The 16,053-nt window shown below is 34.5% G+C and overlaps 2 protein-coding genes across 2 annotated transcripts; both read left to right on the top strand.

Moving 5' to 3' along the window:
• Window positions 1-1,630: 1,630 nt before the first annotated feature.
• LOC145233475 (NFU1 iron-sulfur cluster scaffold homolog, mitochondrial-like) lies at window positions 1,631-11,895 on the top strand. Its single transcript, XM_080098201.1, has 8 exons — window positions 1,631-1,791; window positions 2,161-2,354; window positions 2,472-2,613; window positions 2,828-2,891; window positions 3,943-4,081; window positions 5,796-5,908; window positions 6,317-6,457; window positions 10,652-11,895. Exons 1-8 carry the CDS (start codon window positions 1,718-1,720, stop codon window positions 10,691-10,693), a joined length of 909 nt encoding a protein of 302 aa, XP_079954327.1. The 5' UTR covers window positions 1,631-1,717; the 3' UTR covers window positions 10,694-11,895.
• A 939-nt stretch (window positions 11,896-12,834) lies between these two features.
• LOC145233592 (ubiquitin-conjugating enzyme E2 D4-like) lies at window positions 12,835-15,566 on the top strand. Its single transcript, XM_080098346.1, has 6 exons — window positions 12,835-12,939; window positions 13,021-13,084; window positions 13,621-13,652; window positions 13,927-14,004; window positions 14,269-14,374; window positions 14,834-15,566. Exons 1-6 carry the CDS (start codon window positions 12,916-12,918, stop codon window positions 14,998-15,000), a joined length of 471 nt encoding a protein of 156 aa, XP_079954472.1. The 5' UTR covers window positions 12,835-12,915; the 3' UTR covers window positions 15,001-15,566.
• Window positions 15,567-16,053: the final 487 nt, after the last annotated feature.

Below are 16,053 nucleotides of genomic sequence, written 5' to 3'. Positions count from 1 at the left end.
AGTACCAACGAAAATCCTGTCAGTTATTATATTTTTTACCACATTATCGTTTTCCCCACTGCAGACAACTAAATAGTAATTCATTGCCGGGTTGGAAATTATGCTTAAGGCAATGTTAAACCCCACAGAACTGAAATAAGGATGAAACACAACCATTCTGCACTAATTGCCTGGTAGATAAACTTATGTTTTCATGTCAAACGCGTACCGTACGACTTCGCGTGACGTCATCAATGATTCGGTTGATTCGGCCGAATTTATTCGGCAAAACCGCCGAATATTCGGTTTCGGCCGAATCGAAATTTCGCCGATTCGGTACATCACTAGTTTTTATGTCTGTATGTGGGTCAGGCGCGCCAGACCATTCGGCATACTAAACGCAGTAAACACCGTAGAGCTACTTACACCACACCTAACAGCAGACCCAAATTTGGCTAATTTTCGCTAAGTAGCACAAAGAGCTGAATTATCTATTGAGCTGCTGAAGAGGGGAAAGGTTAGGATGTAACTTTTTTATTTTTTATTTAGAAACTAAGTTCTATTGCTAGTTTTATTGAATATTGGATGCTAATACCTTACTCCGACCATAAAAGCACTAACCGTGAGCATGTTTACTGATATGTCAATTTAAATGGGTAAATTAAGTGCTCTTGCGCTCCCCATTGAAAAGCAGCTAAATGTGAGTCTGACGTGATATATGGTGTTAGTAGATTTTCCAGTAAACACAGAATCTGACACCCGACCGATGCCAAAGTGGGTAATGTAAGCTGCTTCCTTTCGGGTCTGGGCCGTTTTGTATCTCCTTAAACCACTTGGACACTCAATGAGCTATCAGTGAATCCACATTAACGCTGGACAGAGCTTACAAATTTTAAACCGTGTTCCAATTCAAGCCCCCGAATTAGCTCGGTTTACAGACCCACATTAACGGGCCCGACTACTGCGACATTAAAAAACGTCACTCACCAGCATTAACATGCCATTTGTTTGCATGCTTTGTTTAATTTTATCCTCGGTGGGTTGTTAACGCCTAAACACGTTTTGCTCACAATGGGTCTACAACTGGTGTTGGTTTGCAAATCCGCTGAATAATTTTTATTTTTTCTCGTTAAACAGTTGTTGTTTTTAATCTAGCGTAACCAATTAAATTCCGCTGGGGAAACACAAGTAACCGTGACATAAATATAAACAAAAACCTTGCTAAGTCATAACATTTGCGCTAACTACGGTAGTTTGGCCATTTGGCGAAACAATTTTTCTGTTGTGTTTTGAAAAAAAGAAAAACTTGATTGTTGGAGCCCAAATTCAAAATTTAAATAAAACTCAAAAGTTTATTTTTGTTAATTTGAAGAACATATTTATCGGACCATAGAGCACAGTGCACTATGATTGGACAAATATATTTTTGTTTAGATTTTATATTATTTCTGTGGTGCTGGGGAATGTCCCGGATTATTTTATTCCTCTAAGAGCTTGTTGACTTTATTGCTCTTGCAGTCTCAACAAAAGTTTAGAATCAATATGTATTTGTCTACTCGAACTAGTAAACCTAATTATTGTTAAAAAGGTGAAAAATTGTACTTGTAAACTTAAAATTAGGTGGTGTTTAATAAATCTTTTGTGCAGTACAGAAACGAAAGTTCTTTGAATTAGATATAGTTTAAGAATACTTGTTATTGTAATAAATGGCTTGTTTTCCGTGATTTCCACTTGGATTATGTTCAACCAGTGGAGATTTATGAATTCGTTATTTTGTTCTCCTATGCTTCATCAGCCTCGCAAAGAAGAAAGGTAAAATGTTAAAGGTTTTTTTCTTGACTTTTTGTAACTTTTGGTACCACCTGAATAATATAGTAGGTCATAGCAAATGCAATATCTTCAATTTTAAAATTTGCTATCCCAATTTGGATGTGTAAATGAGCTAGCAATTCTTTACAAAAACTAAATCATTTGCTTTCAAAAAATCTAATGAATTCTGTAATGCATAACTTTCCAGTTTTAAGAGCGAATTATTTTTACATTTTGCATTATACTCAGGTCTAAACACAAACACTTGATCCGTTTTGTTTATTTGGGTTATTACTTTGCTCATTTAATTTATAAACAGATCTGCATGTAGTGTTTTAAATTTACAGTTAATTTGGAAACTTTTTTGTGCAGGGTAAAACTTTTAATCCACAACCACGATGAAGTAAATCCAAAATTGGGTGTTTTGTCGATGTTTTTGCAATGCACAAGTTTTGGTCACATTCCATTTGACATGGCTACACCAGTGAAATCATTTGTACCTCCCTCTTTTCACATTGGAAACAGAATTGTTGTGGCAAGGCCAGGACAGGTGGTGATACGAAATGGTAAGGTGTTTTTTCAGTAATCTAAACTTTTCATATTCATAAAAAGATATTGATATTGACTATACAACTATAATTAGTCTTGAATTTGCTGTTGAAAATTATGTGTGGTTTGTGCAGCTTCAGAAATTAATATTGAGGTTTCAACTGGCCACAAAAAAGATGTCATGCGTTTCTACCCAAATTCACATGTTCTTACCAAAAGTCAATCTAAGATTAAGTTTTCATCAAAGTCTCTCTGTTTGTTTTCACCACTGGCAAGGTTTGTGTTTGAAATGTGCATTATTTTGTTTCTTTGATGATAACATTTGAAGACCTCTAAGCATTTTAGGTTTATGGAATGTTTCATTTTAAGTACTATTGGATTGATTTTGTAATAACAATTATATATATATGTGCTATATTTAAAAAAATACAAAGCAACTTACAAAATTATACCTGATAGTTTGACATTTTAAAAATGTGTTCTTTTGCAGGCAAATTATGAAACTGAAAGGCATTTCAAAAATCACACTTACAACTGATTGCATTAAAATTAAGGTAAAGTTAATAAATGATAGTGACATTGGCATCTTTATTTAATATAACTGAACACAACACAAACTAAGATAACGTTGAAAACTAAGATACTCTAAATCTGTTTCTACAGTTAAGATTTTTAAATGCATAGATGCAGTGTTATTATATCAGCAAAGTAGATACATTATTTGCTAAAAAATATCATGACCTTTTCATATTTGCATCTTGTTTGGTCAAAAACAGGTGTTTTCCACAAACTTTAAAACTAAATTAGTTAAACCGAGGGTAAGATTTTTTACAAGGTTGGTGTTTTAAAGTTTTGACAGTGTTTATGAACTCAATGATTATAGTAAGCAATACCAGTAATAAACATATTTTTTTCATCTTTTTCAGGTTAATTTAACTTGTCAGTTTAGATTTAGAAGCATGTCTTTCTGCCAGTTGTTACATGGATTTCGTTTTTGTCACATTGGCCCACTGCAGTAGACTCATTATGCTTTCATGAATAATTAATCTTGTTAAGCTCCCTTCCAAGTCTTGTTGTCCCAACTCCAACTGCCAATCTCTTCATGGCTTACCTAAGACCTTCACTGTCCGTTAGTCTCAATACAGTACTTTTGTCATTATTCAGACCATTATTAATTTTTTGGTCATAATAAAGATGCATGAGGTTTTTCCAACAAGTCACCCACTTTAAGTTAAATCATTCTCAGAAGTTTAGAACACAAAATCTTTTCAACTAAATAATTTTCTTTAGTGAAAATATATATATGCTACCAAATGTTCTATTAGAGTTGTGATGACAAAGATAAAAAGGCACCGTCAAATCCAATTCAGTGTCAAAACAAATAAAGATTATTTAACTTTAAGTAGCTTTGTTGGTAAAACCTCAAGGGATTATAACTCATTTTAATCAGTCAAAACCACAATTCGCCAAAGTGGAATATCCCATTGGTACGTTGTTTGCTGTCATCTTGTTTAAACACAGTCCAAAAAGTGTCAGACTGTTTAACAATATTGTGAATGTACATGTGTGTCTATGAAACGTATGATAAGTGTCAATTTTTTGTAGAAATGTCCTGAAGATTCATCGGTGAGCTGGACAACATTAAAACCTCTGATTTTAGCCACACTTATTGAGTTCTTTTCAAGTGACTTGCAAGTAATGCCTGAATATGGACCAAAGCGAATTCATTTTCACAATTTACAAGGTAATGTTCTGTGAATTAAAATCCAAAGGGTGCTCGGTGAGATGTAAGGCTTGCACGTAATGGTCATAGAAACAGAAACAGTAGTGTTCTGACTACAATCACATCACACATACAAAGGCTACAAACATTTTTAAATTCAGGTGGTTAAAATTGTAAGCATGTACATTTTCCCAGCCTTTGTTATTAGAGATAGCAAGTTCTGTCACTGGCATGCTGAATAATTGATTAACATCCTTGTCTGACAGACATAGTTATACACAAAACATTTATGTATGAAGTACATTATATTTTTGTGATTTCCAGCTGCAGTATTTACAGTTGATCAGTTTTATTTAGTCCACATGAAAGTGTCTGGAACCCAGAAATGTTTTCAGTTACAAACATGTCCATTGACTGTTTGGACAATAAGTGCATAGTCATAAAGCCAAATGTTTGACACGTAAAACAGTTATTATTACACATTTAGTCTTGTGAATCCTATGTTATTAAAGTAAACCCTGCATGTTTAAACAGATAAAATGTACGTATCACTTTTGTAAACATAAATGCAAATGTAACATCAAGTAAAAAAAAACAAATTTCAACACAATCTTTTCTGCCATATAGAAATTTCAAAAATCCTTTTGAATGTACAACGAGATCAGACCAAATGTTAGTTAAACAAAACTTGATTATATTTGAATAAGGAACTAAAGACGCCAGTTAGGCGATATATATATTCCATGTAAATACATTAACTCATACTGTTACTTGGTCAACATTTTCCATTCTCAGTTGAACAAAACTTGCACGTTATTTTCCCTCATGACCTTTAACGTTAATCATGTGATGTCTTTTGACCAATCGATGTCGTCCGTCATTTATCCACCATACGTATTGATCTTACGACCTCCAAATGTGATTGCCTTGCCTTGTGTTAATCTCGGTCTGCGTTGTCCTTCGTAAAATCATTAGCCGTGTCTGGTAGCACGGGTCTGGTGCTTACAGCGGAAGCTCAACGTATTGTCACGAAATTACCAAAAAATGCAATAGTTATCAGTGTGACTTAATAAATTTTATTTGTAGAAATCGTATGTGTTTTACTATGGGTGTATGTGAAAACTATAGAAAAAAGCTTGTTTAATTTAATTGATATAGCGGAATATCGGCACTTGTTTCACTTTGGTGAAACCCTGAAGAGGTTTTGAACGAACCAAGAGCCTCAACAATCCCTCTAAAAAAGGAAAATAATTAGTGAAAAATAAAGTTAAGATGAACATAAATTCATCATTGGGATCAGCACTAAAGCGTTCATGCAGACAAGCGATCATGGCACACTTATGTGTTTGTGATTCGACTTTCGATATGCTCACCGCTGAGCCGATGTAGCTCGGTTGGTAGAGCGCTAGCCCCGAATTGTGACCGGCTCATCCGTTATATAAAAACATTAAATAAATAACATTCGAAATTGCATACGCCACTGATTTCCTCACTTGCGCTTCTTGTCGTCAAAAAAAGACAACAAGCGTATAACAATTAATCATCTGTTGCCTTTTCGTTTGTATCCGATTGCAACTGTAGTCCAAGGTATCCAACTAAAGAACCAACTAAAAAAATGAAATAAAAATCCAGAAGCTGTGTTTCGACCTTTTTTGACGCCACAACAAATTACATCTAAACGCTGTTTTTCTTGCTAAAAGCTTAGTAACTTTAATAACTGATTGTTTTGTGGCAGGTGAATGCGTTTGTGAACCTTTATCAGACGAAACCGATGCTGTCCTCGATGACCTGATTAACAGAAGATTGAGACCAGCAGTGCAAGAAGAAGGAGGAGATGTTATATTTAAGGTATAACATTAAAAAGTCTTATTTTAATCATTGCTTTAACTGTGTCTTCCGCAATAGAAAAACACATCGAGAAATAATTTTGATACATTATTGTAAGCGTGCCCAAAACAGTGCTCCTAGCCCGGTTATAATCAACAAGTACTAGTTTAAAACCGATTTTTTTTCACATATTATGCCGAGTGCAAAGTCCGAATTTAGCACTTTTTGTTTAAATTTAAGCTTGAACCCGACCTGAATTACAACTCTGTTTGGTCATGGTGTTTTGGATTTATCAACAATAAAGCAATATATTTAGTAGGTTTTGGTGCGTATGTTAATGAAACGTCGTTAGTTTTGGACTTGCACTTGTGTGTATGTTTCAATTTCACTATTCAATAAATGAATACAAAATTTTATTTCCTTTTGTAGGAGTTTGTTAGGAAAACAGGCGAGACGTATGTTTACCTAATTGGCACTTGTCTATCGAATCAACAAGCAACCAAGGCGATCAAAAACGCCATTCTATGCCTCCTGCAGTACCACGTGCCTGATGTGACTTCTATTGTTGAAGTAAGTAACACGAGATTTACCATCAATCCCACCACAGGATTGTAAGGGGACCAACTTTCAGGAAAATACCAGCCCGAAACCCGACCCGACTTACAATTCTGCTTTAACATTATCGGAAATCTTATTAGGCGTTATGTCCGTTCCAAGCAGTGCGATTACCCAAAAAAGTCTCTTGTTTAGAATTTTTCTGAAGTTAAATACATCCAATACAGTTTGAATAGGGTGGATAAAAGTGAAAGGCAACCATGATTAAACACGTTTTGATTTCGATGCGTAGGAGTATTTAGTATTCATGTATTATAAAAACAAATTCCGTACTTTTTGCTACTGGGCATCAGCACTTTTCAAAAGTACGGTTTATTCTGGTTTATAATCGGACAAACTGACTAATGCTTACATCATTAGAGGCGTAGAAAATTGGTTATTTTTTTAAATTTCGTTTATTATATCGACACCTACATTTGCAAGCTACACACATTACAGACTGACCAAACCAAGATTTTATTTTTACATATACCTTTATGGTTGTTTTTCCGAACATCGAAACTTTAATTGTGTCTTTACATTTATTAAAGTTTACAACCTAGCAGCATAGTGTAAGCCTAACTTGAGCAATCAACGACCAGAGGTTTAAATCAAGCCTACCACACTTAATCATCTAGTACAGTGGTTCCCAACCTTTTTTTAACGCGACCCAAATACATACCAAAATTTTGTTTAGTGATTTCTCGCGACCCATGGTCATGCTATTTTAGTTGTATTTTGTCTGTAAATTATAGGAAAGCTTTTTGAAAATTACTACGCCAGTTTAGCAAATCAATAACCTTATAACGAGCAAACACTGTTGTTTTGTACGACTAAACATTTCCATTCAGCCCGAACTTGGAGCTGAATCGAAGCAATATTAGCCAGACAACGCTCAACTGTGAGCTAACACATCACTTTATGACGTCACAAACAGTTTTAATCATTATCACCACAAGTTGAAGTTATTATTGGGCAACAATTTAAAACCCTGGGAAATATAAAAACAACGGTACGAGGCGTCAAAAAGTAGATGCTCTAATTGTCACAAAAACAAGCGACCCAACAGAATGTTCAGGCGACCCAACTTTGGGTCGCGGCCCATAGGTTGGGAAACACTGATCTAGTATATATTACCTATCTATATAAAACTATCCTTTGAGCACATTTGTGCTTGCTATCATGAAAGTTATTTTGTGTTTTTCATTTCGACCTGTCGCTACTTTCTTAAGAAATAATCAATAGCTAAATAAGAAGATAATTGGATCAAACGTACTTGAAGTTTTAACAACACCATAAACATTGAGAAAAATCGAAATGGAAAATTAGGCCCGCTGAGACCTTGTTTGATACATATTGGCTTTGACCACGACTTGGCAAAAGTTTCAGACCACTGGGTTAGGGTTTGCGCTGAAAAATTACCATGCCTGATGTTTAATGTTTCATGTAAAATTGGCAATGTCCAGCTCCCATGGGTAACATCGTATTAAGGTGAAACGCAATCATGATCAAACACGTTTCGATGTCGATGCATAAGGGTATTTAATTATTCATGCATTTCAAATGGGATAAAATTTTCGTAATCCCTTCGTCTATCGGAATTCTTCCAAGTATGGTTCAATCTCATTTATAATCTGACGATCTGACTAATGGTAACATCAGGGAAAGCGTGGAAAATTGTTCAGTCGTTTTATGATTCACGCAGCTAGTTGAAAACTAGTTTGAACTTTTGCGCAAATGGAGTTTTGCAATGCACTGAAATAGTCAAGATTAAATTACATTAATATAATTCATGTTGCTACCCTATGAGTTACATTCTCAAGTTTAAAAGTTCACCAAATACTTATTTAAGAATACTTTCATGAAAAAAAGATTATGGCTAACATGTAGTTTCATGATTGTTTGTTTTTACATATTTGTTCCCGTCATTAAAACATAGTTTTGATTTTTTTCAAACTTGGCATTGTAATCCTTTTGCAAGTCCCAATTTGTTTTGGTTTTGATTATCAAGATCAACGTTGCCCCTAATGGAATTAAATCAATGCGCAAGGGACCCTAGTCTTCATTTAATCGGTATTGAACCTAGTAAGACGCTGATCATGTATAAATCGATTACCCATCACTGCAATTAATAACAGAAACAAGTTTATCAATAGGTTTGAAAGTTATAGCCTGTTTAGTTTTTGTTCCCATCTTTTTCAACGGTGTAATGCAGCGGTTCCCAAACTGGGGTCCGCGGTCCTTTAGGGGTCCGTGAGGCAATTTTGGGGGGACCGCGAAGCGGTTGAAGTAATTCTATAATTTTCAGTTTGTGCCTCTAAATAAGTTTAAATCAAAGTAGAATTAAAAATCGACTGTCTCCATTGCTAAACAATAGCCTTTATTGTATGACAACTATCAAAAATGCAATTGTTCGCGCACAATCGTAATGCTTTTTGTCTTGTCTGTGATGTCACAAGCTGTCTTTGGATGATTTTTTTGCGCAATTTTGCATAACCAGCTAAAATCCTGGAATCAACTTTCGTTTTTATGAAATACAGATTTAGGCTTAAGGACCGCGAGCCCTCGAAATACTGGCAAAGGGACCGTTTTGAAAAAAATATGAAAAAGTTTGGGAACCACTGGTGTAATGTAATGGGACGCCGGTTTAATACATATAAGTTCAAAATCCATAAACCTCAAAAGCTGTGGTCAGTAAATCTATGTTACGTTGTTCCTATTTAGGTTGCCAACAAGAAACTGTCAAAAATTCCAAAAACAAAAAAGTTACGTCCCCAATTAACCAACAGCAAACATTTGTACGGTAGTGTAGTTCATAAAATCAAAAATACTAAAAAATCTTGTTTCATTTTAATACAATTCTTGTTGATTAGACTTTAAAATAAAATTTTCCAGCTCGTTGCTTGATTGATGAAGACGATATAATGAGCCTTATGTATGTTGTTTAAATTTATGAAAAACAGCATATGTCATACATTAAACCTTGGCGACTCGTTTGGACCAAACATTTTGTCCGGATTAGGCGAAGATACTGGTTAACCGATGTCAATTACGTCAAGCCTCAACACGTTACTAATCATGTGTGCCTCAAGTTTTGTCCAAAATGGGCGAAGGTCCGGATTAACCGAGGTTTACTGTGTATATATATATATATATATCACAATACCAGCATCATTAGTGTCTTATTTAAGCAAAATGCCTCTTATTTCATAACAAAAATAATAAAGAAATGTTGATATGACGAACAAGCGTCGGTGCCTTTTATTACACTGGCTTTATTTTATGCATCTGTCATCGGTTGAAATCGATTCCAAGGAGAATTGCCAATTACGGACAAGAAAACAAATTGCTTGATTGCTTCCGTCGTGGCAGGGGCCTTTCTTATCTTTGCTGATATTGCTAATCGATCGTATATTGGTTGTCAAAGCCCACTGTCCTAATCTAGGTTATTTCACTGCGTTTGACTTTGATTTAAATAGTGTTGGAAAAATTTGTTGTTGGCCAGAACTGCACACAAGCAAATACACAAACTGTGTTCATTTCGTGAAGTAGACATAGTGCGGTCTTTGTGAACGTGTAAATAGCATTTTTTATCACAACTACATGCTCAATTTGATGTGCTATGGATTAGCATTTCCCCAACTATAGGTCGCAAACTAAAGTTAGATCGCCTGTTTTTGTGACAAGGACACCTTCTTCCTAACTTAGTTCTGTACGTCGTTTTGTTTCTCAATCCATTGAACTGTTGCATAGTAATAATAATTTCAGGACAACTTTCTTTAACTTGAAAGTGATGTACTTTCTTTGTGATGTAATACGTTATTTGGCAGCTCACTGTTGATTGTGGTCTGACTGTTAGTGATTTAAACCCGCGAACAATATCTGTTTGATTTTTTGACTAAACAGTTCCAAACTGGCTTAGCAATTTTCAAAAAAAACAAATTTTCGAAAACTTTTTAGACAAAGATGCAACTAAACAGAAATTATGCACCTTAGGGATCGCAAGAAACCACAAAAGAAAATTTTAGTAATACAAGTTTGGGACCATTGCTGCACGTGTACAGTGTACACAGCCAATTCAACGCCAATTGCATACTGTACTGAAACATCCGTGTTTTTTGTTTACTTTTTTCTTACTGTGGGTTTATCAAACTAACTTTCTTTCTGTAGGTACCGGTGCTGAACTCTGACCGACGACACACGTCATCGTGACGTCATCACCACGTTTATGTGACGTCAGGCGGTTTGTGACATATCATGTCAAATGCGGTGTACTATCAACAGAAGTTTCCATTTTTTCTTTGAGGAAAAACTATTGTATTTGATTGCAAGTTATTATATAACTCGTATAACTGTTTTTCTATGTTGTCGGATTCATGTTGTCGATAGTTTTTAGCTTCACTTTTAGGACAGCAGCCATAACATAAACAGCAACACATAAAATGTGTCGTTTTTTTTCTTATGCTCTATAGCGCAAATTACAAATTTGGGGTTTTGAACATAACTAAAATGTGCTACTTATTGTACCTCTTTCCTGTAAAAGCACTGTTTTATTTTGCTCAATTTTTCTCTTTTTTTCCGCACAAGCCAAAAAAACTTAGCATACAACGTAACTAGCATTTATTTAAAAAAATACTTTATTTCCGATTTAAACCGATTAGTATTTTAAAACAACATCTTATCTCATCGTTTGCTGTATTATTTTAAACAAAATCAATCTTAACCTGTATTTTGCCGATAATGTTCCAATTGAATGTGTATATATGTTGTATAAATCCGTTTACTGTGCAAGATCAACGATCAAAATCTATATACTGCCATATTACCACTATTTACCTAACAGCTATGTGTACCTCTAATTCTTCAGTGTTACGATTTTTGTGGTTTGTCACTGTTATTATTTTTGCAGTTAACCATTATCTGTGTGCAGTTATTTATTTTTTGTTATGTGAGAATGTATGGTTTCTTGTAGACTGTGCTTGCGATGTTGTGATTTTACCGCCAAATTTCTGTTTTTCTGTGCTTAAATATTTGGGCAAATGGTTAAATTCGTTCTAAAAAAAGTTGCTGGAAAAAACATGGACGGAAAAATTCATTTAAATGCAGCACTAAGCCAAATTTGAAGGCCACATGGCTAACAGCGTAAATATATACGTTGAAGATTATCAAGATGTTAAACTAACCAAAATGGTGTTTTTCCTTTTTCAAAAGTGTTTATTTCGGCTTGACGATTTGGGAGTCTGCCCTTTTCACCTTTCTTTTTGCAGTTAAACTAGTTGCACTAACCACCTTTGTCAACTTTTTTTTACTAAAAACTATACCAAATCCCATCTGCTGCTAATTTTTCTTTCATCAAACTGTGCTAGTGTCGTTGTAATCTGCTTCTTGTCAAAATAAAGAAAACATTCATTGAATTTTGACGCTCTTTGCTGCGAAGATCGAAATGAGCCTACGGTAAGACTGCTATTTTAGCGACAAACAAGAAGACTAAAGGTTTGTTTCTTAAAGGTAAATGTCTTTTAAACCAATTTTAAACATTCGGTGCAAATGTAAAGATACGTCGTGTTACAAAGTTTGGCGAGCCTTGAACTTGCAAAAGGTTAATCCTGTAAACAATTACTGTCAAATTTGCTCATTTTATACAAACATTAGCCACTTTTTAGGCTTCAGCTGCTTGGTGGCATGACAAGTGGTAAAACAAACCTTACAACTATGTGAGTTCAACTTTTTTTGAGCTTATTTCACCATTAAGTGGAAACTAAATGAAAAGCATTGAAGATTTCGCCATTCAATATTTGAGTAATTATTGTTACGGTAGGTGATATTTTCCCACAGGGGGCTTTCCCTTTTGCACAGTCCCAGGTGGCTTTTTCGAAAGAACCCAAATATTTTTTACGAAGCTTGTTCGGTTTTAATTTTCTAGTTAAGTGGCATGTCCTGAGCGATTTTGTCAAAAAACGTGATTTGGCGTAACTGGTTTGACAATTTGGGTTTCTAAAAGTTAAGTAGTGTCTGTGGTTGGAAGTAAACCTTGTTGGAAACGACAACTTTTTATCAAAGCGAGTTTTGTTGTGAATACTTTTACATAGGGGGTTTGCTTAGCAAAACCAAAAAATTGCCACCTTTTTCTTTGTAAAACGTTTCGTAACATATCATGACATAAAACACTTCGCACAAAATTGTATGTTAGAAAAATGGTGCTTCTGTGGGTACGGTTACTTTTCGAACCACGCCGTCGCATTGTGAATTGTGATCAAATGGGAAGTTGGAAACAATAGGGAATATGGTTTCGGTTTGCTTTAACTTCCTGATAAGAAAGCATGTTTTGTTATCTGTCCTGTTTGGTTAATAGTATACATTTCATGCTCATATAGTTTTATGGTGTGTTTCAGAAAATTGTGCTGGAAACTCAATTGACATTGCATTCGTTAAAAATGGCAATGAAAAGAATAAACAAAGTAAGTTCAACACCATTAAAAGTTTTATTGTTCAATGTTAGTATGTTCATGCGATAAATATACGTTTAAAACCTGTTTCAGGAGTGCAGAGAAATACAGAATGACCCCCCAGCACTTTGCTCTGCTGGACCAATCGGAGACGACTGTAAGTGTCAGCTAAAACACACACAATATTTGTTTACCAATAGAACAAGTATGTAACATGGACAAAGAATTTGCAATGTGATGGTACTAATTAAATGAGATGTTAATCTGGTCTCCGGTATCTTGTTTTAGGCTTTTATTCTCAAATGCGTACTAACATGCAGTGTTTTGTACCAATGGTGCGACGCCTTTGAGGTTTTCTTGGTCCACTAGGTACTTTGATTACTGTGAGTAATGCACTTAGATGGGGAAAGTGAGACAAAATTGTAAATACTGCAGGTAACCTGTTTTAATGTGGCGAAACTCATAATACTTCGGGTAACCTTTTTTTACTGCGAGGAAACTCATAGTTAGTGCAACCCAACTAAAAATTCTGTATATACTGCTTTAAGGTTTGTAGCTTTTGGTTTAGTGTTAGGACTATTGTAAATACATTTCCAGCAGTATTGCATAAAAACAGAACAACTGCAGTATTTCCCAGGTTTCATTTGTGAAAAGAAGTACAAAAAGTTAAAGTTGTTCTTTTTTTATTTGCAGTGTTTCACTGGAAAGCAAGTATCACTGGACCAGTAAGCATAAAACATATTTTGCATATGCTATAACCTGGTGTTTGTTTATTAATACAAGCAGATTTGACCAAAGCGTTTACCCAAGTGACACAACTGAAATTTAGTTTGTTTGTGTTTGAGTAATAACTTTTTTGCAGAGTTAATACTAAACCTGGTTTACTTATGTTTCCTTGATTTCTGCATTTTAACATCAGCCATTCACACAGATTGTTCATGTGGAAATACAAAATGTTGTTTACGTAATTTTTGTTTTCTATTATTTGTTTGCTTTCAGGATGATAGCCCATTTCAAGGGGGAGTTTTTTTCCTCAAGATAGAATTTCCAATTGATTACCCATTCAAACCTTTAAAGGTAACAATATTTGTGTTGGTGTATATTTTATGGTTTTGAGCCAACCTTTAATAAGCTATGTAAACCAAGTACATAGTATAACTACCAAAAATGCAAAATTCGACTGCCCAAAGTTTGCAAGTGTTTAGTGTTTTTAGTCCTGTCTAACTAAGTTTTGGACATGTTTGTTTTCAACAAGTTTTTGCTTCGATTTTTTCTGTCAACTGAATTCGTTTTAAATTACTTGAACAACAAATATAAATAAAAAAACAATTACATTTATAGGTTAATTTCACCACCAAAATTTATCATCCAAATATTAACACCAACGGAAATGTTTGTCTGGACATTTTGCTTTCCAAATGGTCACCAGCCCTTACTGTATCTAAAGGTAACTGAAAAATATGCTTCTTTAAATACCATTTCAAAATATATGCTCCTGCTTCAAAATATAAAGTTGCTTAAAAACAACCTTCATATCTAAGTCATATTTGCCCCATTTTATTTCATAGCACCCTTGTGCTTTTTGTGTTTTTAGGTGTTATCACTTTTGTAACCATTAGTAATGTCACTAAAGTAATCTTGCTAAAATTGCATAATATGTCATCAAAGAGACCAGCAAAATTATATGGTTGTGCTTGTGTGTTCGTTACTGGTTACCACGAAATGTTTATCTATCTTTAGGCTGTTGCAAAATAAGAAAGAAAAGACTGCTATAAGAAATAGTGTTTGCGAACTCAACATTTTTGTCAAATATTGTATTATTTCTAGATAAGTAGATAAGTTTTGTATTTTGAGTTTTGTATTAATGTGCAAATGTTTTCTTTTTTATTTATTAAACCTTTTCCAGTGCTTTTGTCAATTGCATCGCTTTTGACTGACCCAAATCCTGACCATCCACTTGTCCCAGAGATTGCTATTGAGTTTAAACAGAATCGAGAACTGTACAACAAAAAAGCCAGAGAATGGACACTAAAATATGCAACAGACTCATCAACGAATTCTACTAATTCCTGAGAATACAGCCACTATAACATGTTCATTTTTACTCTTGCAAGTTTTATCTGCACCTGCATTTTATCCAATGTCTTATATGCTACATATTTTCCTTTTTTGTTTATTATGCTCTCTTGGTGGCAAAATACCTAGACTATTGGATTTTACTAATGTTTTGTAGAACTTAATCTATGTTGCTTCATATTTGCATTGTGATTAGCAACACAGTGGGTTTTTTTAGCTTCCCATTAGTAAATCAGCATTTGTCTTACTTGAGCATTTCTTTGGAATAGCTTCTCATACAATATTAGTTTATTTGCGCTCTTGGCTGTTCAAAAAAAGTGAACAGTTGTACCATTAATGTGCATTCTTCGTGTTTTTGTGTGTCTGTAAAGTTAGTAGCACTTTTTTCTTTATCGCCTTTTTGTTAACTTAGTATCAACTGGCATTGGATGCAATTTCGAATTTTGATGGGAAAATATTCCACTTAGTAAAGAGGGGTGGTAAAAAGTCAACTCTAATTGAAGTATAAAGAAATTGAAGTATCTTTTTATTGCTACAATATAAAACCTTTGAATATCCCCTTATTGAGCAGTGCTTTCATCTTCCCCGGCCAAAAAACTGTCAGAAAATCAACTGTTTGGTACATGATATATAATAACCTTATAGTCATCATTGGGTCTATTTTTGTGACCGACATGTTTTTGCCACATAAGCATGCTACAGCTAAAAAGGTAATACATACAGTTATTAATAGGGCCCTGAAGAATAAAGAAAATGGTGCGAGACATTTTCTGACCCCCGCGAACACGAGTCATAACAGGCCCTCATTTGTATCAAAAACATGAACCAAAAAACTATATTCTGAAATTAGCAGCAATAATTTAGGCTTCAAAGCAACGGTATAAAATAGGTGCATTACTGGCCACTTTTAAATTGGAACTTTTATATTCATCAGCTATGGTGCACCCTCACCTTCTAGTTCTACTTGGTTATGCACATGGCATCTAGGTTGAATTGTGCATTGTTTCGACAGGGGCCACTGTTCGTCGACTTCTCTAAAACATAAAAGAA

The sequence above is a fragment of the Phallusia mammillata genome, chromosome 6, assembly GCF_965637545.1.
Source record: "Phallusia mammillata chromosome 6, kaPhaMamm4.hap1.1, whole genome shotgun sequence".
Lineage (NCBI taxonomy): Eukaryota > Metazoa > Chordata > Ascidiacea > Phlebobranchia > Ascidiidae > Phallusia > Phallusia mammillata.
Note: the sequence above shows the minus strand (reverse complement) of the source record. Positions and strands in the feature narration are given on the sequence as shown.